This window comes from Pyrus communis, unplaced genomic scaffold (assembly GCF_963583255.1).
Source record: "Pyrus communis unplaced genomic scaffold, drPyrComm1.1 SCAFFOLD_22, whole genome shotgun sequence".
NCBI lineage: Eukaryota > Viridiplantae > Streptophyta > Magnoliopsida > Rosales > Rosaceae > Pyrus > Pyrus communis.
This window is the reverse complement of record NW_026908893.1, coordinates 117,520-139,953: the sequence shown is the minus strand read 5'-3', so window position 1 is coordinate 139,953 and position 22,434 is coordinate 117,520. Positions and strand designations below refer to the sequence as shown.

The 22,434-nt window shown below is 38.2% G+C and overlaps 3 protein-coding genes across 3 annotated transcripts; 2 read left to right on the top strand and 1 right to left on the bottom strand.

The window, feature by feature from the left end:
- Positions 1 to 1,382: 1,382 nt before the first annotated feature.
- Positions 1,383 to 3,480, top strand: LOC137724299 (UPF0426 protein At1g28150, chloroplastic-like). Its single transcript, XM_068463042.1, has 3 exons — positions 1,383 to 1,423; positions 1,517 to 1,687; positions 3,119 to 3,480. Exons 1-3 carry the CDS (start codon positions 1,385 to 1,387, stop codon positions 3,296 to 3,298), a joined length of 390 nt encoding a protein of 129 aa, XP_068319143.1. The 5' UTR covers positions 1,383 to 1,384; the 3' UTR covers positions 3,299 to 3,480.
- Positions 3,481 to 9,667: 6,187 nt separating this feature from the next.
- Positions 9,668 to 17,309, bottom strand: LOC137724324 (uncharacterized). Its single transcript, XM_068463067.1, has 5 exons — positions 15,860 to 17,309; positions 14,463 to 14,711; positions 13,447 to 14,381; positions 10,038 to 10,295; positions 9,668 to 9,778 (listed from the first exon to the last, which is right to left on the bottom strand). Exons 1-5 carry the CDS (start codon positions 17,307 to 17,309, stop codon positions 9,668 to 9,670), a joined length of 3,003 nt encoding a protein of 1,000 aa, XP_068319168.1.
- A 416-nt stretch (positions 17,310 to 17,725) lies between these two features.
- Positions 17,726 to 21,322, top strand: LOC137724320 (alcohol dehydrogenase-like 6). Its single transcript, XM_068463063.1, has 11 exons — positions 17,726 to 17,902; positions 18,024 to 18,160; positions 18,238 to 18,275; positions 18,383 to 18,514; positions 18,910 to 19,130; positions 19,375 to 19,457; positions 19,560 to 19,635; positions 19,719 to 19,780; positions 20,013 to 20,108; positions 20,235 to 20,396; positions 20,871 to 21,322. The coding sequence occupies exons 1-11, from the start codon at positions 17,818 to 17,820 to the stop codon at positions 20,985 to 20,987; spliced, it is 1,209 nt and encodes a 402-aa protein (XP_068319164.1). The 5' UTR covers positions 17,726 to 17,817; the 3' UTR covers positions 20,988 to 21,322.
- The last annotated feature ends 1,112 nt before the right edge of the window (positions 21,323 to 22,434 follow it).

Sequence of the window (22,434 nt, the reverse complement as noted above, 5' to 3'; positions counted from 1 at the left end):
ACGTCAATCAAGCCACGTGGCGACTCACAGTTAGTGGCGGAGCGAGAGGCCTACGATGGGATGTAAAGGCGATCAGAACGGTGCTTGAAGACATATGGTTAGATAAACAAGGCCGAGCGAGACACTTGGCACGCATCACTCTGTAAAGGCATGTGATGCGTGAATTATACGCGCATAAATTAAACCCTCTTTTCGTCAAATTGTAGTATATGTATAAGTAGGGATCGTTCTGGACCGGGGATTAGGAGGGATTGTTAACCACTTGGATTTGACTCAAAAACGTAAAATAACAATATGAAACACTATACTAGACTTAAAGAATGCAAAACTAAACTTTAAAACACTAAGACAAACCAAAAGACTCAAAACAACACAAACACACTCAAATCTGCCTAAAAACCACTTTCTGGGCAGATTTGAGCAAAACCACAAATTTGGACGAAATTAAGTAATAACTTGACTCAAGAACGTAAAAACACAATATAAAACACTAAACTAACTCAAAGAATGTAAAACTAAACACTCAAAACATTAAAACAAACCAAAAGACTCAAACATCACCCAAAACACTCAAAACTGCCTTAAAATCACTTTCTGGGCAGTTTTGAGCACTTTGATGAATTTGGACGAAATTATGTAACAAAATGAATCAAAACACTTATAAACATAAACTAAAACACTTTCTACTAAATTGGACAATAAAGTAAAGGGGGATTGAGTTTTATACGAAATTAAATAAAATGTACAGATTCGAATTAAGACAGATAGTATATATGAATGTGATGAAATGGAATGAATGGATGGATGCTAGCCAAGGGGTTCATCTCCATACATGTTATACTTGCATAATAAAATGATTTCCAATTGCATTTCAATAAACCATGAATTCTCAACACCCCAAGTTAACCGTGATGCACTAATTAACCTTCAAATCTTCCTAACGTTATTGAATTGGATGATGCATGCGACAATTCAAAACATTCCCCACAAGTCCTCAACATGAATGCATAGAAGAGGTACAAGCAAGAATCATTACGCTCTATGAAAATTATAAGTGTTGACGAGGCATTCGTTACTATGAATGCATGAAACTCTTGCCAAGAATTCGTTTAACGCGATTGTTTATAAGCAACCTCCACTACTTATGAATATAAGTTCGTAACTATTAGGTGAAACTCACTTATATTCTAGCGTCATATTCATGCATGAAAATTAAGCGTGCACTCTCAATAAACATACATAAATAAGTTATCAATAAAACAGTTAAACAAATTGAATCACAACTTATGAAACGCAATTAGAAGTAATCAAATCAAAATGCAAGCATAAACATATATTCGAATCACCCCCCAACCAAGGGGGAGTTTAGTTCCTCATGGTCAACATGTCTGTGTTTCTTGTGAATTCTCCTTCGTGTGCACTCGTGAGTGAATAATCCGACGGCCCAAATTTTCTTTTTCCTATTCTTCTTCATCTACTTATCCATTTTGATGAGTAATTGACAATTGGGTAACAGTGGAAATCAAAGAAGCTTGGCCCTGGGTTTATTAAACCATCGACATCACCGAAGGAGCTGGTTCCCATCAGCAGCAGCAGCAGCAGAAAAGTGCGTTTGGGGAACTGCAGTGGGATTAAGGCGTTTTTCTTCAATCCCAGCGAAGAACCCATTCTCAGAGAAGCGCTTAAGGTACTTGTTACAGCTACTACTACCTCTGTCTACACCCACCGCCCATTTTTCAATAATTCATAGATTACCCATGCATAATTTGGTTTAATGATGTTTGAATCTGTGTTGTTGATTTTACGGATACTTTGGATGTTGGTCTACGCGTTTGTCATGGTGTTTTTTTATTTTATTTGCTGATTTATTGTATGATTTTGTGAGGATGTTTTTGGGTTTCTGAGAGATTAGATTGTTGCCAACCGATTCTTGCATTTTTATAATACAGTGTCTACTCTCTCTTATGCAATGGACATCGGATGAAAAATCTCTATTATAAGCCTTTTGGGCCTCAAAATTTCGTTCTTACTACTTGCTTTGCTCTTTCTTGTTTTTTTCCCTTAAATTGTTGTCCAATAAAATATTTTAAAAAAAAAACGTTGATACCACCTTTGATATGTTGTTGTTCACTGGACGTCCATTATGTCTTGTTCTTGTTGTCTTGCATCATAGCCCATAATACTGGGACTCGTCTGCCACATCATAGAACATCTAACTAACGCTTTCTCAAATATCATGTGCCGTTAGTAACTCAATGAATAGCCCTAACAGATGTGGTTCCATAGTTTTTAGCAGCCATCCTCGGACGATTGCATCATCAGTGTGCCGCTTTAAAAACCCGGGTTCTGTCTCATCCACAGCCGGAGTCTTCCCATTGAGATAACCCATCTTATTTAATCCTTCCGTGTGAACTTCCATCATCTTCGACCAAATATTAAAGTTCAAATCGTTGAGTTTGAATTTAAGGTTGGAGAAAAAATACCAGGCCATAAAACCCGGCTCTGATGCCAAGATAAAGATCATAAATTCTGCTTATTGTATTATCTCTCCAATATGGAGGCAATATATATACATCCACACCTTGTAGTACAAGGAATAATAAAAGAGAGTTTTAACCTCAACTAGTAAGGATCCCTTTAATCTAGGAAACCAAATTACATTCCAATACTAACTGATTTATGACTCACGTCAACAGTTGTACAGCTAAATTGCTCTTCTATATTCCTAGCTTCATCCTTGTGAAATTGTGCATCACTTCGTGTCTCTTTTTGAAAGACGATTTCCTCTTTCATTGCAAGAGGTCAAGTAACCACACGTGAAATCACTGCATTATATTTTGCCTGGTCCATATTTGGACTGCATCATGAGTATCTTCTAAAAGCAAGTATACATGCTACTTCAGTGTTTACTTTGGTAAAACTAAAAGTAACTCTTTGATCAATTTCTTATGAGTCACTAATTGACCGTATCGCTCATTTGTTCAGCCTTCTAGGCTTCTACTGTGTTTTCTATAAATACGTGCGAGTACATAGAGGATTTCCCATGAGCATGCACATTGTTTTGTATGTAAATGGTAATATTAGTACCATGATTTTCACTGCTTATCTCATCATGTAGGAGCCAGTTGCCTTCATGGGAGGGATGTTTGCTGGTCTTTTACGGCTTGATTTGAATGAAGATCCACTCAAGGATTGGGTTTCAAGGACTGTGGAAGCCTCTGGAATCACCGAGGAAGATATTGTTGCTGATGGGTTAAAACCAGAAGGAGAAGCCCCGCAACAGATTGAGATTGAATAACATTTCATACTTCTGTATGTGCACTAGGCTCCCCTAGTTCGTTAAGCATGTAATCGTGACTCATTGAAATAAGTTCTGCTGGCAACTTACCTCATATACTTCTTTGACACAATGAAGCAGACGTGCCTGCGGATTCATTGTAAGTATTATTCTTGTGTGCTTATAGTGTGTCACTTTGAATAGGATGACTGCATTTGTAAGAGAGAACATAAAAAACTGTTTACTGAAGTTGTAAATAGTTTACTTCAAACAAGCAATTTACATGAGTGCGCATGTGAGTGGAAATGAACCAATTGCATACGTGATGTCAAAGCATAAGTAAAATACAGTAAGGTAGAATGAGAATTATACCATCAAAGGTAACCACCTATATTGAGATTGTCAAGATTCCTCGTCAAGACAAAAGCGCAACTGCTAAACCTAGAGGAGCGAAAAACAAGGGTGAGTGGGCCTAAAATATAAAGCTTTGTAAAAACCTTTTCGAAAACATAATTACCCCTCGCCGTAAAATAAGTATAGTTTCCAAAATATACATACCACGTATAGTAAGAAATTATTTATCGTAACCTGCAATATCTCAAGAATTCAATACAGCACAATATTTCGTAAGTAAACACATGACGTCCGTAATCACATAATCTCGCATAAGTAAACATATCATATCGAGTGATCATCGACACATGTTGACACACGAGTTCATGCAGAGATATTCTGACATGAACAAGATTGTGAGTAACAATAATATACGCTTTAGTACTATAATCACGTGACGACTAGCACTATGCACAACACATACGAGTCCTAATTGCCTATAGCAATCTAGGACAGGACTGGCACCTACAATGGATCCAAAGTGAGCATACGGTGCGATGTGCACATACATGTGAAAAACTGGCCCTGGGCCGGGTGAGTATTGACATCGGTGCAACGATGAGCAAATAACATAAATATAGTCATGCCACAATGATTCGATAATTCTAGTCAACATAATATTATTCATGTCCATAAATATAATTAAGGTATCAATAATAATACGTATACCTGTGCATCCCGTAGGATGTAGCATAACGTCATAATTTCTATCAATGCGCTAAAACTTATAAACGTCACGCTAATCTAGGCGTATTGTAGAAAACTCTTTATGAAATGTATAAATGGAAACTAACAATTATATATATACTAAATAAAAGAAAAGACCCACTCACAAGTACTTGTGATGTCACTTCTGTCCGAGTTAGGAAGGCCGAAGTCTCCGATAGTAATCGCACTTAAGCATAATATTGGGACCCATTAGTAAAACTCAATTAAAACATTTGAATTTGGAGAAACGGATGGCGGATTCGAAATCAACGTGTCGAAATACATTAAGAATGGTCTGAGTAATTTTCGTAAAAGTCAACAGTCAACCCTAAAAAGTCAACCGAGACGCTCTGATGGTCAACTACGTTAAAACATTAGAATTTCACTAAATGGATGCCAAAAAGGGACCCGGGAAGTTGAAATTAGCCAAGGAGGGGTTTTGGCCGAAACCAGAAAAAGTCAACCCAAAAGTCAACATTGATCGATCAATGGTCAACACTGACCAGAAGTCAACGGCTGACTCAACTGAGCCAAGCCAAAGCTGAGCTGAGCTGAGCCGATTCAAGTCGCCAGACTTCACTAGAAACTGGAATTTTGGCCGGAAGTTTGGGCAAATTTCAAAGCTTCGTAATTTCGTCGTTTCTCAACTAAATTCGACCCATAATATATCAAAATGAAGATAGGAAAGTGTAGAACAAGATTATACCATTTAGAAGTCCAATGGTGGCTAGAGATGACCAGAAAATGGTTTGAAAGGTGACTGGTCCGCTGAAAAAACTAGGGAAATCGTCGGAAAAATGAAAAACTTTAAACGTCCATAACTTTGTCAATACTCAATGAAATTGAGTGATTCAAAAACAAAAATCATACCTCTCGACAAGCCGAAGAGATTGGTTTCCTTCTTGATAGCTAACTCACCGTGGTTTGGCCAAAAAATGCGTTGAAAGCCTCGAAGGTCGCCAAAAACTTTCTCCATGGCTAGTTCGCCGTGGTTTGGTTGGAAAATGACCTAAAAGGTCACATCCCGACTTGGGTTTTAATCTCAAAGATCCAGAAGGAAGCTCAAGATAAGGTTGGGTGTTTTGGGCTCGTGAGGACAAGACGAAACTCATGGTTCTTTTGGTTTGGGCGGCTGTGAGGTTCGTCGGAGTACGGTGGGGTAGTGATGGTGCTACTCAGCTCCATCATTTTTACAAAGAGAAGAGAGGGATAGTTTGAGAGAAAAAGAGAAGAAGGAGAGGGAAATGAGAGATGAAATCCGGAGAGTGAGGAGAAGAGGGAGAATGGAAACGTGGAGTGAAATGGGTGGAGAGCTTGTGTGGGTGTGGGTCCCACGGACCAGAAAAATTATAAAATATTTAAAATATCCACTCAAAAAATATTAAAATAATAAAATACCCAAAATTCAAATTTTATAAAACGCCTTCAAGTTTCATAGTTTCGTAAAATCTTAATCGTAACTCCAAATTCGATTTCACTTGCGCCTACGCGTTCGTATCGTCAAGTATTTCGAGGTTACGGTAAAATAACAGTTCATACGCGTCCCGAAATGATGGTCAACAAAAGTCAACAATCTCGTCTCTAGAGCATTTTCGTCAATTCACTCTCTTAAAATTTATAAAATCGTAAAGTTAGGGACGGGGTGTTACAGTTGAATCCAAGATAACTGCAAAAGTGGAACCATAGTATGGTCGCATCTTTCTAACTTATGTCATTTTTCTGTAGCATTCTTCATTCCTTTCAGATTTAGGAATTAACATCTGTGAAGCACGTCTTCTTGACGACTGATGGCTACTTTTTAGATGTATTTGTGGTGGATGGATGGCCTGTTGAGGTAGTTTTCTTTTACGATATAATGTGTTTATCATCATTCACTGTGTCCTTTCTACTATCAAAGTTTTGCATCTTGAAATTTTGCGAGTTATTACATTATTAAATGAGTAATGTCTTGTACATGAAACCTTGGATGGCTTTTCTTAAAATATATGCTGCTACAATATGCCTGTTTTTTTTGGCTATGGATATTTCTATACTACGAACTGTTTATGTGCTTTCTTTCTGTATGCATGGATGAATATGTTTTAGTCAGTGTTTATGTGTAATCTGTAATCTGGATTGCCATTGTGATTACAAGTTAGTTTTATACTCATTTTAACAATTATGCATCGAAGTTAATCTCTTGCTTGGAGTTTACATTTTTTACACATGATGCCAAAAAGGAATAGGAATAGCAAAATAAATCAGATGATACAATATCATACTTCTGGCCCTCCCCGCAGCGGAGCACAGGCGTTTTTGCTCGTGGTTATCTATATTTCATGACAGGAAAGGATATTATCTTCCAGTCTCACAATGTCATTGATAACCTACAGAAACATATTGAAGTTTTTTTTTATCGTAATTGACGTTTTCTTACTATTCATCTCTACAGTCTAAATTATGTGTGATGACCAAAAGAGATTGCTTCAAAATTCGTAACAATCTCTTTATCATTTGTTTGGGTCTGGCTTTTGTTATGATTCATGGAACTTTTAATATATTATCGAAATTGTTCATATTATAAGTCATTATGTAAAAGATCATATGAAAAAAATCAATAGATAAGATACCATTTGGTCATAAAATAATATAAAAACCATAGAGTATACGAACTATATATCTATTTGCTACCGTTGTTTTACTAAACAACCTTAGTTGATTTGATTTTTTTGTGTAGATGATCATTTTAGTTTAATTGATTTTTTTGTATTGATGATCTTTATGACACACCCCGACCGAAATCAGGGCATGTTAGCCGTCACGTGAGGGTGACGTAACCATGTGCACAGTACGGAAGCTAAGAATAATAATAAAAGTACGAACAAATAAAAATTAAACTACACACAGGGTAGTTAACATACATGTGCAAGCGTAAGTGTGAAAAACAATATTCAGAGCACAGAAAACCTAGTGCAGTCCAGAGGAACAAATACTAACTAAACACACCCAGAGGGGGTCCTACACTGGTGATAATCTGTCAGATATGCCATGAATTCCTCGTGAGCCACCAAAAGAGCAATCCAAACTAGAACCTGGAGGGGCGCAAAACAGAAAGTGTGAGTGGGCAAAAACAAAGCTTTCAAAATCATTTTATTATCAAAAGTTCTAACCCTTCGCCGTAAAACCTGTACAGTTTCCCAGAAAATAGAATATACACATATATAGAAAACATGCTCAGAAATATGCCATGTCACCTATATGCGAAACAACTATAAAAACGTCAATTTAAAGCACATAACCAAAACTAGGTAATAACTTCTCATACAATGCTCAAATGGGGTGTGTGAATACACCAACGTGATCTACTCAACCTCACGAACATCCCATATTTTTAAAATAATTTTCTGACCTCCCACGCGCCGCCACATGCCAGGCACACTGACGACGTCAGTTAACGCCGTCAGGAATATTCCGTTAAAACTAACAGATTTCGTTAAAGTTAACCTAACGCCGTTAAGAATATTCCATCCAAACTGACGGAATATTCCATCTTCTTCTCTGGCACACCTCTGATGCCGTCGCCGTCGCCGGAAAACCAGAAAAACTTCAAACCTTCGTTTCTCACTCGTTTTTCAACCAAATTCTATAAAATTGGTACCAAAATGAAGCTTACAACAAGTAGAACAAAATCTTACCACTTTCAAGCCCTGAAATTCACGAAATCACACCGGAGTAACTTCACAAAATCCGGCCAAACCTGCAACTCACGATCCCGACGTCCAAATCCTTCCAACGAATCACCCCAAGCTTCCTACAAGCTTCAAATTCCCTGAAAAACAACGTTTCACGTGTGCATGAACAGTAACCATAATCGGGGTTCCATGGTTCAACGTGAAATCGAAGGATTTCCTACCTGAAATGGGTATGGTTGAACTTGTATGATCCTCACGAACACAAAGATATAGTTTTCCACCTCGATCTACAACGTTTTCATGGGTTTTGGTACTTATCCGTACGAAGAAAAAGGAGAGAGAGAGAGAGAGAGAGAGAGAGAGAGACACGGGACAGGGAAAGTATACGGGAATGAGATAGGGATGAGAGTGTGTGAATGGTCCAAATGCAGCCAACAAGCCCACAAAACAAACACCCCAAAATGAAATGTAACCACTATGGGCAAAATCGTCATTTCACACCTATGGTACGAATAATTCGGGACGGGTTGTCACATTTACTTCTGAACAGTTATAAATAATAAAGTGAAGTTCTTTGAGTCAACCATGAAGTGTATTGTGGAGTATTTTATGAGCCAAACATTGTTTATTCTCAAGAGAGCTATTATTAGCATTTTAAAATAGTCATTCTACACTTTACACAGGTACAAATATAAAAAGAAAAAAAAATAGTTGGATGACGCGTAATGACTTTTTTGAAGTGTCAATAACATCATTCAATTCTTAATGTTGAAATCCTTGTTTTTTCATATTTGAAATTGCTTAAATTTTGAATATGGGGTAAGTTTAAATGTAAATAAGATTTGGATTTAAATTGTTAATCTGGTATTAGAACTTACTAACATCTTACCACACACCTACACGTGTGTCAATTGGCGCTTTGTTTTATTGTTTTAGTTTTTTTTTTTTTTTTTTTTTTTAAGTTTTACTTATTTTAGATAAATTATTTTTTATTAAAATATATTTTGAAAAATAATGAAAGTGACTAACCCACACTTCTACTACGTGGATTTTTTTATGATTTTTTTATTTTTTTAAATCATAATGAAAGAAAGGTAATTTAAATATTATGAAAGTTTAACTTTTTTACTTTCTCACTTTATAATTATATATATAGATAATGAATTTTACAATTGTTTTCCCTTCTCCACCAAACCATAACAAGACCGTTTGAGATGGATGTACAAGCCCAACTTTTGCTCCCGGTTCGATCTGTTTAATTGCTGACACAACCACAATGGGGATGCACAAGCCCATTCTTGACAGAATGGCAACTAATATTTAAATTTAGGGTAAATTACATGAAACTACTTTAACTATTGGGTCAGTCACATTTTCATAGCTCATCTTTAAAACATTTCAATGTCATACCTCATCTTACGAATTTGTTACAATTTCATACCTTCGTCATTTTGTCTGTCAATTCTTCCGTTAAATAGTGACGTGGCTTGAGATGCGGCTTGCTCTCTATTAAAAAAATAATTAATTAAATATTAAAAACTAAAAAACTAAATCATTTAATAAAAAAAATTTTGCATGGGGGACCCACCCCTTATCCCCCTCACCCTTTCTTCCCCATCTACCTATGTCCCCCCAACCTTCCTTCAATGTCAAAACCAGAACCCCCTGCCACCTTCTCTTCCTCCATCTCCACCTCCCTCCCATGGCGCTCTTCCCCCTCCCCTTCCTCCTACACACACATCACCCTCACTAAATTAATCCTTGTAACCAATTTCAAACAAAATACCCCAATTCCACCCAAAGCCTAACCCTAAATTTCTTCCCCTTCTCGTCTGTCGTGATTTCCAACAACAGGACAGAGGAATGAGGATGGGATGTGGGTGGGATAATGGCTGACATGGCGGATCTTGTTCCAGACGGGAGAGAGGAAAAAGGGTGAGGGGATAAGGAGTGGGTCATACCCTCTCCTCACACACAGACGCACATACCAGCGTCATCACCTCCCATCTCTTCCACGCAAATTCATCATCATAGGTCATATCCAGCCAAAAACAGTGAAGAAATCCTCCCCCCAGTTGATCGAGCGCTACTACTCTAGCATGACCCTGCACTTCCACACTAACAAGAAAATCCTCGAGGAAGTTACCATCATCCCCTCCAAACGCCTCCACAACAAGATCGCCCAATTCTCCACCCACCTGATGAAGCGGATCCAGAAGGGCCCAGTCCGCGACATCTCCCTGAAGCTGCAGAAGAATGAGTGCGAGAAAAGACGGGTGAGGTGGTTGAGTGATAGCTGAAGGTGGTTAGCAAAGTCGGAGAAGCAGCAGGGGAAGTCTAAGGGAGAATGGTGGTAGTGATCGGCACAGAGAAGACGGAAGCGAGGTGGGATCTGGTTTTGGGTTTGGGGAAGACAGTAGGGGGAAGAAAAGGTGAAGGGGATAAGGGGTGGGTCCCCCATGCAAAAAAAAAATTTATTAAATGATTTTATTTTTTTAGTTTTTAATATTTAATTCATTTTTTTTATTTTTTTATTAATTTTTTAATAGAGAGTAGGCCCCGTCTCAAGCCACATCACTATTTAACGAAAGACTTGACAGACAAACTGACGGAAGGTATGAAATTGTAACAAATTCGTAGATGAGGTATGACATTAAAATTTTTTAAAGATGGGGTATGAAACTGTGACTAACCCAATAGTTGAGGTAATTTTATGTAATTTACCCTTAAATTTAAGAGTGGGATTCTCTCTCCTCGTAGGTGCATCTCCAATAAAGACTTTATCCTCTATGAAGCTACAACTACTACAGTTGAAGCTTTAATGATAAATTTCATCCTCAATGAGATGGGAAATAGGGCTAAATCCACCACTTGGGTTAGTAACTTCCTTCCTTGGGTAGCAAAAAATTAGGCTATATCTAGCCTAAAAAAACAATGGATCTCACGAGAAAAGTAGTTACTCATGTGAGCCAAATTTTACCACTCCCTCCTCCCTTGCAAATACAATTATACTTTCTTTTTATTCTTTTTTTTAATTCTTTTTCTTTACATATTTTTGTTCTAAATGTCCTCCTCCATTTTATTTGTATGTTTAATGCTTAAAACATAAAAGGATATAAGATATTCTACTAAAAGGGCTTACTTTTATTAATTTCCAAATAAAAACACTACATATTGAAATGACATTGGAAATTTGGAGACCTAAACCGAAAACATACCTAAAGTGCAAGGGCATTACAATTTAGTTACGAGATAAAATCTTATCTTGTCTGACTTTAGAGAAACAAATCAACAAATAAGATTGAGTTAAGATAACATAATACGACTGTTCATACGTGATGAAATCTAACTTTGTCAGAAGTTGAATTTTTTTAGGTTGAAATGTTCATAAATTTTCTTTGAGATAACATGTCCAAAAATCGAATTAAGAAAAGTTAACAAAAAAAAAAATTATCGCGTAATCAAATTACTACATAAATAAATATATATAGCCCCATATAGTGCCCGAAAGTAAATAGCCTCTTATTGGGAGAAATTCTTTTATAAGGCCCCAAAGATTCCTTGGGACCCTAAAATAGGCTATATCCACTACTTTGCATAATAGAAGTTGACCACAAAGCCATCTCTGTGGGAGGCTGCTACCCATAAGGCCATCTCGGGCATATGGGAAGGAAAGGCGGCAGACAACCGTTTTCAGCCCCATATAGAGCCCTTCACTCGAGATGCTCTAATCCCCTTCCCTTCCTTCCCCTCTTCTCACGCTTTCCTTTTTGTCTTTATCTCTCTATAAATAAAACAATACAAAATTGTTGACGTGGCTTAACCGTAATCGTTTAAATAGAAGGGGAGGAAAGGGGAGAGAGATTAGGAGGGGAGAAAATCATACTCCAACCACGTATGTTATTGTCTATTGGAGAGATTTTTCAGTATGTTTGAAACACGAGCACATACGTCATATGTTATTATACAAGTAGAGGAACACTTGAAAAATAAAATTCCCTCATTTAAATACTAACATGTGGCATACCACCACTTGTCTTGAGCACAATGAAAAATCTCCGGACTATTTGCAAGGGCTTGTAATTCAATAGGTGTTCACCTCCACATTTGAGGTCTTTTTGATACCATCTTCCACAATATTAGTTGTATAAAATAAATTCTCTTTCACTGCTACCTTTCACACTGGTTCTTATGAGCTTGATTTCTATACATAGGAAGCAAGTATATAGAAATTACCCTTGATTTTTACATTACAGTTGTTACAGAAAGTGTTGAGTTTGATCAAAGTAAATTATATCAATTAATTGTGAGATCCATCTAATTTTTAGTTCATAAACCAAAGTAGCAATTCGGCTAAAATTTAATAACCAATTAATACTCCAACTTTCTGAAAAACAAAAGAAAAACAACAAGGGTCTGGGTGTGTGGTTAGGTGAGGAGACCCTTCTTTACCAACCACCCCACGCTTTGAGCCATCAAAGGAAATAAAAAAGAGCTAGGTAGTTCCTGGGATTGATAAATGGAATTGATATATGAAGGAATATTATGGCTGAATGCTTTTCTGTTTTCATCAGAGGCTATGTAGCCTATATATATATATATATATATATATATACAAATACAAGTGGTAAAGTCAAATCATGATTCTAACCCTATAAAGCCGTGATCCCTGCACAATACACGGAATGGTCTTTCTATAAAGCCGTGATCCCTGCACAATACACAGAATGGCCTTTCTAGTTTAGACAAATACAATATTTAATTACAATATATTCTTAATACTCCCCCTCAAGTTGGAGAGTGAAGATTATGAACGCCCAACTTGTCTCGCAGCTTCACAAATTGATCCTTCCCTAAAGCCTTCGTGAATATATCAGCTAACTGAAAAAGCGTAGGCACATACGTAGGACGAACTATACCAGCTTGTAATTTCTCTCGAACTATATGACAATCTATCTCAATATGCTTGGTACGTTCGTGAAAAACAGGATTTGCTGGGATGTACAAGGCTGCCTGATTATCACAAAACAATGAAGCATGAGTTTTCTGGGGAACTCGTAAATCTTGTAATATGTAACGCAGCCAAGTTATTTCCAGGCAAGTGTTTGCCATAGCACGGTATTCTGCCTCAGCTGATGATCTGGACACATTATCTTGCTTCTTGGACTTCCACGAAATGAGTGAATTGCCAAGAAAAACGCAATATCCCGTAACTGATCTTCTCGTAGTACGACACCGTCCCCAGTCAGAATCACAAAAGGCTTTCAAGTCTAGATTATTGTTGGCAGAAAATAGTAAACCTTGACCAGGAGTCCCTTTGATATATTTAAGGATTCGCATAGCTGCATCTCAATGCGGTTTCCGTGGCTCGTGCATAAATTGGCTCAAAGTACGAACAGGATAAACGATGTCCGGTCTAGTAACAGTGAGATATATCAATCTCCCAACTAACCTTCTGTATTTAGTTGGGTCATTCAACAATGCTCCATCTGTGGATGTGAGTGCCAAGTTTTGTTCCATCGGAAAAGAATCTGGTCGTGCACTGAGTAACCCTGAGTCTTGTAAAATATCAAGTGCATATTTTCTTTGTGACATAAAAATTCCCTTTTCTGAGCGTGCAAACTCAATACCCAGAAAATACTTTAGATCACCAAGGTCTTTGATGCGGAAGCGTTTGAGAAGAAATGCTTTGAGTTGTTCCATCTGTTGGATATTATTTCCTGTGATAAGTATATCATCCACATAAATAAGAATGACAGTGATTGAGGTACCTTGGACCTTGGTGAACAAAGAATAATCTGCTTTCGATTGACGATATCCGGCGTTCTGAATAGCATCCGAGAAGGTAGTGAACCAAGTTCTGGATGCCTGTTTGAGTCCGTAAAGAGACTTGTTGAGCCGACATACAAGCGTCTCCCCCTGTCGGCGAAGACCCGGAGGGGGATCCATGTAGACCTCTTCATGGAGAGTGCCATGAAGAAAAGCATTTTGAACGTCTAACTGGTGAATGAACCAAGTGCGGGCAGCAGCAACGGTAAGGAGACAACGCAGAGTTGTGAGTTTGGCAGTGGGTGAAAATGTTTCCTGGTAATCAACTCCCTCAACCTGTGTGTATCCTTTTGCAACAACACGAGCCTTGTAACGGTCAAGAGAACCGTCAGACTTGTATTTCTTTTTGAAAACCCATTTTGAGCCGATAGGTTTATAACCAGCAGGAAGAGGAACCAAGTCCCAAGTGTGATTATGATGTAAAGCATCTAATTCTGTTTGCATAGCCTGTTGCCAGTTTGGATCAAGGATAGCTTCAGCATAGGTGGTGGGCTCAGATGGACCTGTAATGTTAGCTAAAAAAGAACAATGGGTAGAGGAGAAATGAGAGTTGGAAAGAAAATCAGAGATGGGATAACGGGTACCTTTCGCAGAACGTGGTGCCAGAGAAGAGTGATTGACCTGGTTGGACATGTGGTAATCTTTAGTCCATGCTGGTGGCTGTGTGGGACGAGTGGACTGCCGGAGAGAAGGAAAATGAGGTGGGGAAGAGATGGGAAGTGTAGGGTCGGTATGAGATCCAATGAGAGGGTTAGGAGAAGGTGCGGGGGGTTCAGGAGGGGTGGGGACATGTAGTAATGGAGGAGATGTAGGCACGGGTTGGGGAATGATATCTGGGAGAGGAGAAAGATTTGGGATATGTGGAGTAGGAGTGTCGGCCGGTGGAGGGACAAGGGTGGGGTCAGCACCATGTGGAGTTAAGGGGGTGTGATCGGTGATGGTGTCAGATTCATGAAGAGGTGGGGTTAAATGAGAAATGGGGGAAAGAGAAGTGGGGTCCGTATTTAGGGGTTAGTGGTAGGAATATGAGAATCGAGAGAGGAAATATTAGAAAATGGAAATGAAGTTTCATGAAATTTGACATCGCGACTGATAAAAAATTGGTTAGTTTCCAAGTTGTAAAGTTTATATCCTTTGTGGCAGGTGGGATAGCCAACGAAAACACAGCGGTGAGCTCTAGGTTCAAATTTATGGGTAGGATGGACAACAGTAGCATAACTGAGACATCCAAAAACTCTGAGATGTTCAAGGGATGGGGGACGGTTGTACAATAGTTCAAAGGGTGATTTGTTGGAGAGGAGGGGTGAAGGTAAACGGTTGATGAGATGGACGGCAGTGAGTACACAATCGCCCCAAAAGATGAGGGGTATGTTGGATTGAAAGCGTAAAGCACGGGCCACTGTAAGAATATGGCGATGTTTGCGTTCAACAACCCCATTCTGTTGGGGAGTGTAAACACAAGTGCGTTGAAGTTCAATGCCGTTAGATTGAAAATAATCTCTCATGGAGAGGAATTCAGACCCATTGTCTACTCTAATGGTTTGAACTGTAGCATGGAATTGAGTGTGAGCAAAAGTGATAAAAGACTTTAAGAGATTTTGTGTCTCAGATTTTTTAGACATTAAAAAAACCCAAGTACATCGGCTAAAATCATCCACAATTGTAAGGAAGAAACGAGCCCCAGAGTGAGTGGGAATTTTGTAAGGACCCCATATGTCACAATGTAATAAAACAAACGAGGTATGAGTTGATGTTGAACTTAAAGGAAATGGAAGTCTGGTCTGTTTGGCTAAAGGACAGACACTACAATTATTGTCAAGGGAAATAGCATTAGAAAGTAATAAAGAAGAAGCTAATTTAAGACGAAAAGGGGATGGATGTCCGAGTCGTTGGTGCCATAAATTGGAAGGATGAGAGACGTGATGAGAGGTAGGTGTCCGATGGATAGGTGACATGTAGTAAAGACCACCACGCATCTTACCCGAACCAATCATCTTCCCTGAAGCCAAGTCCTGCAAAACACAAAAGGTGGGAAACAAAATGGCACAACAATTGAGAGAGTCAGTGACTTTGCTAGCAGACATGAGATTGAGATTAAAAGACGGAACACACAAGACATCGGTTAAAGTGATATCAGAATTAAATGGTATTGTACCAGTGCAAGTGATTGGGATTGAAGAACCAGTGGGCAAATTAACAACGGGTAAAGATGGAGGTTTGGTGTTAGAAAATAAAGTGGAATCAGAAACAATATGATCAGTAGCTCCGCTATCCAAGATCCATGGCTTAGTAAACACAGAATTAATGGAAGTAATAGAAAAAGAATTCGGACCTGCGGCGTTTGCATAAGTGTTCCCATTACCAGAAGAAAGCAAAGAGAGCGCATGAGTTAACTGTTGAATTTGATCCGCAGAGAGTGCACTCAACGGATTGGAAGATGCAGGAGGATGTGTTGGCTGCGGCATGGATGGCCTTTGAGGGCTTGAAGTTGTTTCTGCTGCATGGGCAGCAGGACGGGAAAAAGAGCCTCCTTGAGGTCGTTGTTTTCGACCAGTTTTGTTGCCATGGCCTCCATTGGGATTGGGCACCCATGTTCCATTCTTAATTTTGCACCTGTCCTCTGTATGTCCTCTTTTGTCACAAAAACTGCAATGGTATTTTAGAGTGCGGCAATTGTCGATGGTGTGTCCCTCGCGGTTGCAATGATTGCAGCGCTGATCAGAGCGAGTTTGTGCCACGGCAGCAAGAGAAAAATTGTCGGATGGCAATTGGTTGTGTTGTTCCGAAGACAACTGGCGTTGTTGTTCATGATTGCTGACGAATGAATAAGCTTGATGAATATTGGGCAATGGTGTCATCATGAGAATGGTGGTGCGAACAGTGTCATGAACATCGTTGAGGCCCATAAGAAATTGCATAAGTCGGTATTTTTCTCGCTGCTCATGATGCTTCTCTATCAGGTTGCAGATGATGGGGTCTTCATATGCATCGAGTTGAGTCCAGAGATGCTTGAGTTCTGTAAAGTACGTTGAGACCGTCATGGAGCCTTGGGATAGAGAAGCAATCTGTTTATGGATTTGGTAAATTGTTGGTGTGTTTTGCTGTGAGAATTGATGCTTGAAATCCTCCCAAATCTTGTACGCAAATTGGGCATGGACAACGCCTTTAGAGAGATGAGACTCTACTGAATTTGAAATCCATGATAGTATCATGCTGTTGCATTGTGCCCATAAGGCATAGTCACCTGGTTTTTCGTCTTCTGAAGGGGGTGTGATGGATCCATCAATGAACCCAATTTTATTTTTGGCTCGTAGGGCATGAAGCATAGACTTGCTCCAGGAAGAATAATTAGTCCCATTCAGTTTTTCAGAAACAAGCACATGGCCAGGGTGATCTGAAGGATGAACATAGTATGGATTTGATAATTCCATACTCGGGTTGCTGGAATTGTTTTTGTTGGGATTGGATGTTTGGCTATCTGTCATGGTGTTTGTATTTTTGCTAGGGTTTGATGAAGGGGATCGAAGAGCCTGTGATGATACCAAAATAAAAAAGAGCTAGGTAGTTCCTGGGATTGATAAATGGAATTGATATATGAAGGAATATTATGGCTGAATGCTTTTCTGTTTTCATCAGAGGCTATGTAGCCCATATATATATATATATATATATATACAAATACAAGTGGTAAAGTCAAATCATGATTCTAACCCTATAAAGCCGTGATCCCTGCACAATACACGGAATGGTCTTTCTATAAAGCCGTGATCCCTGCACAATACACGGAATGGCCTTTCTAGTTTAGACAAATACAATATTTAATTACAATATATTCTTAATAAAAGGCAAGTGCTTAACCTCAACTACCGACTCCTCCAACCTCGTCTACGCTTGCTTGTTGTTGATTGCAGATTGAGAGAAAAACTTTGAGTTGAGCAGATGTCATTGCCTTCTTCCACTTCCATAAGACAAGCACAACCCCATGTCCATGATGTCGAAGATGTCGATGTCATCACCTGCAAAGGTATGCATTATATGTTTCTTAATTTCTACAACTAAAATCAAATACCAAAATACTTACTCATGTGTTATGTCTTGTGAAAATCCAAATCCAAATCCAAATCCAAACGAAAATGTAAAAGCAGCGGCGGTGGCGTGGGGAGCTGGACAGCCTTTGGTGATAGAGCAAGTGAATGTGAATCCACCTCAGCCAATGGAGATAAGGATCAAAGTTGTCTGCACCTCTCTCTGTCGTAGTGACCTCTCTGCCTGGGAGTCTCAGGTATTTCTTCTTCTTTTTCTAATTCTTCAATTTTTTTGTTGACCTGCTCGCATTTATTTCTGTAATTTTAAATGCAGGCTATCTTTCCTCGGATATTTGGCCATGAAGCAACGGGGTATATTTTTTTTGTATTTTCTATTCCATCTACTTATATATATATTATATGAACATGGAATATGGTGATATTAGGTACTAACCTAACCAATAGCAATATTATTGCAGGATTGTCGAGAGTGTTGGGGAGGGAGTGAATGAATTTACTCAAGGGGACCATGTGCTAACAGTGTTCATTGGGGAATGCGGGAAATGCAGGCAATGCGCATCGGGTAAAACTAACATCTGTCATCTCCTGGGGTGTTAGACAAATAAGGAATATGGTTGGAGTCCTTGTGTAATTGTATATAATATTATTATTGGAAGAATAAGCCGTCCTACAGCCGTCAAGCCATCCTACAGCCGTCCTACCTTGTCCTACCTACACACTAGCCGTCCTACAGCCGTCCTACCTTGTCCTACCTACACACTAGGACGGCTACCTTGTCCTCTACAGCCGTCCTACCTTGTCCTACCTACACACTAGGACGGCTACCTTGTCCTACCTACACATTTGTATCATGTATATATATCCTTGTAATCTTGTAGAGAAAGATAATGAAAAATTAAGCATTCTCTTCCATAAGCATTCTCTTCCATTTGCATTCTCTTCCATTTTTCCACATTCATGTATCAATAACAAATATAATTTTTAGCCTACATACATTTTTCTACATGGGGCTTGAAAGGAGAGGCGTAATGCACTGCGATCAGAGGACACGCTTCTCTATAAATGCCACTGGGGAGCCCGTTTACCATTATTGTGCAGTTTCAAGTTTTAGCGAATATACTGTGGTGCACTCAGGATGTGCTGTCAAAATCAGCTCATTTGTGCCTCTGGAGAAAGTATGCCTTCTCAGTTGTGGAGTAGCTGCAGGTAGAATTTAAAGTCTTGCTGATACTGCCATGAGATCGCATGATACATACATACACATGATGTATGTATACGTATATAGCTCAGAGGGTTTAAGGTTTGGTAGAGGAATGCAATTTCAGTTTATGATACCCCACAGACACCGCTACATGGACGTCTATGTAGGCTGTATGCGTAATGGTAATGACAATTCTTGGTCAAGGAAAAGCATATCTAACATATGTTATGTATGGATACAAATTTTTAGGCTTGGGTGCAGCTTGGAACATTGCTGATATATCTAATGGATCAAGTGTGGTGATATTCGGTCTTGGGACAGTAGGCCTTTCTGTAAGTACAGGTTTACCTTTATCGTTACAGTAGGCCTTGCAAAAATGACAGCAGCAGCAATGCAGCATATAATTCAAACAATAATGGTTTCATGTGTGATAGGTTTCACAGGGTGCAAAGCTTAGGGGAGCATCTCAAATAATTGGTGTTGACACTAATCCTGAAAAGGGTGAAAATGGTACATTTTGAGAGATATGTGTTTCTTCTATCTGGACTCTGGAGTTATATGTTAGATAATGATGCTCCTACTGGTACACACAGCTAAAGCTTTTGGAATTACAGAATTTATCAACCCAAATGACAGCAAAGAACCTATTCAACAGGTAATTCTGACTAAACCATATGGTCCAGATGGATCACCCTCCCCCAATTTAAACTTATTATCAAAGAAAATAATAATAATAATAATAATTAAATAGTCAGCGTGACCGATGGTTGGAGCTTGGTGGTAGATTGAATGAGGTGATTGGAATTCTACAGTGAGTAAGGAACGATAATGGATCAACTTGAATATCATTTGTCTTGAAACTAAAATGTGAGCTAACTTTCTTTCAGGTTATTAAGCATCTGACAGGCGGTGGAGCAGATTACTCATTTGAATGTATAGGTGACACTGGGATGGTAACTACTGCATTGCAGGCATGTTGCGATGTAAGTTTCTGATATCTCAGGGTTTGATTTTCTTTTTAAGCATATCTCATATTTAATTTTGTGTGTAAATTGATGAAGTTCTATTCATTCAACTTGGCCTCATTTTTATATGCCGTTTGCTTGAAGGGATGGGGTTTGACAGTTACACTTGGTGTGCCAAAAGTGAAGCCCGAAATAACAGCTCATTATGGAGCATTTCTTACTGGAAGAACATTGAAGGGATCGCTATTTGGAGGATGGAAACCTAAAACTGATCTCCCTTCCTTAGTAGAAATGTACACGAAAAAGGTAATTGAACTAACCAAAATTCCACTGAAGCTTCAAGAAAGATATATCATCTAATATGAAGTGTCCTTTTACCTTTCATTATGGTAGAATTCATTCTGTCCTCATGTAGTTAGGTAATCTACAGACCATCTTCGGTCCTAGCATTCTGGTACTTACCAGAAAATGCGACAGGGGGGGATGTCTAAGCAATAGAGCTCTTGTTAACACTTTAGCATGTCTTAGTTTGATAAATGTCTAATGTCTCGATGATTCAACGTGATCACGGAAACATTTCCTTTTATATGAGCAAATAGAAATTGAATAACTGTTGAAGTTTCCGAAGCATTTTTAGTATGTCAAAATAATAATATTGAAGCCTTCCAGTTTGGCCTTCTTTTTATGACAAAGATTTTGCTTGAAGAATTTTTGAATTAACAAAAAGTACACAGAGCCTAATAATTATAAAACGTATGTTTTGTTAATTGGAAAAAGCAGGAAATCCAAGTTGATGAGTACATAACACATAACCTGCCGTTTGAAGATGTGAATAAAGCTTTCAATCTCATGCGAGAAGGCAAGTGTTTGCGTTGTGTCATCCACATGGAAAACTAGTTTTCCCTTGTTTTGTCACCTTGATCCTTTGATAGAACAAGATTTGATTGTTCTATCCTTGTTCTGATCAAGTTTTATCTACTCGTGGAGGATAATTATCTGTGATTAATAATCCTTCCCCTTGGAAGTTGGAAGGCTAGCTCGAGTAACTGGCACTCCTTCCTTCCCCCAGCTGTTTAAACTTTATTGTAAACTGTTCCCTGTTGCAATATTAGTGAATTTTAGTTTTAAAGAATCCAATCAATATCCATGTATCCAATTGATGTCGAAGATTATTTACAAACATAAAGAGAGAATTTGTATCCACCAACCGTATTACTCGGTAATTACTTGGTTCATGCTCGAGAACTGAATTGGAGATTCTTTCATTTGTTGCGTGGCAATCAAATTGAAGCTTCTCTTGGGGGAAAAGAAATGAATTTGATCTTGTATTTCAAGTTTCTAAAAGAAAAGGCACAAAGTTGAATGATACATACATATGTGAAGCCTGCCTGTGTTGATGGATTGATGTAGGAAAATAGGGGTCGATCAAAGTGGAGAGAATCATAGAAACAAAAGTCGTACAAAATAAGAAATAATAGTGCAAAATTGAGAAAACATTGGTTTTTAGCAAAGGAAAAAGCAACAAGTCATTGTTGCATATTTGCTAGTAGCTTAATTTTGTCTTTTCCTGTTTTATAAGAATTTATTAGTTTTCCTTTGTGTTTCGTTTATTTACTAGATTTACATGTCCTAGTAGTGGAATTAGAGTTTGATGTCTATATAAAGGCTTGGCTTATTAGAGTTGTAATTCAGATTATGTCATATTATTATCAACCAAATTTAGAGTTTTCTATTTTGTGGGTGAATTCTAATTTGTCTGTTGAGTTTCGACGCTTGTCAATCCTTGCATCTTTGTCAATCATTGTATCTCTATTTTTTCAAAAAAAATCAATCCTTAAATTATAAAAATTTGTCAATTACATCCCTAATATTATATTCAAAGCTACTATATTCAATTATCCGTCACGTTACTTGCATGTGATACACATTTGGGGGTAGATTGGTAGTTTTTCATAAATAAATTGTGTACGGAGTTAACTTTGGAGGATAAATTGGTAGTTTTTCATAAAGAAATATTGTAAGTTAACTTTTGAGGCTAAATTAGACGTTAATTTGCAACCTATATGAAATGTTAAGGGCTTATAAACGAGAAAATGATGGTATTATACTTGTGTTAAGTGACTTAAGTTGACGAAAAATTGAATAAAATAGCTTTGAATATAATAGTAGGAATGAAATTAGCAATTTTTATGAATTTAGGGACTTATTTTATCCCTAAAAATAATTCAGGAATGTGACAGCCCGTCCCGAGAAATTCTAAAAACGTAACGTGAAAAGACGAATTTGCCCCTCGTTCGATTTCTTTACGTTTTGCGTTATGTTTTCGGGTTTTGTTGGCATGTTT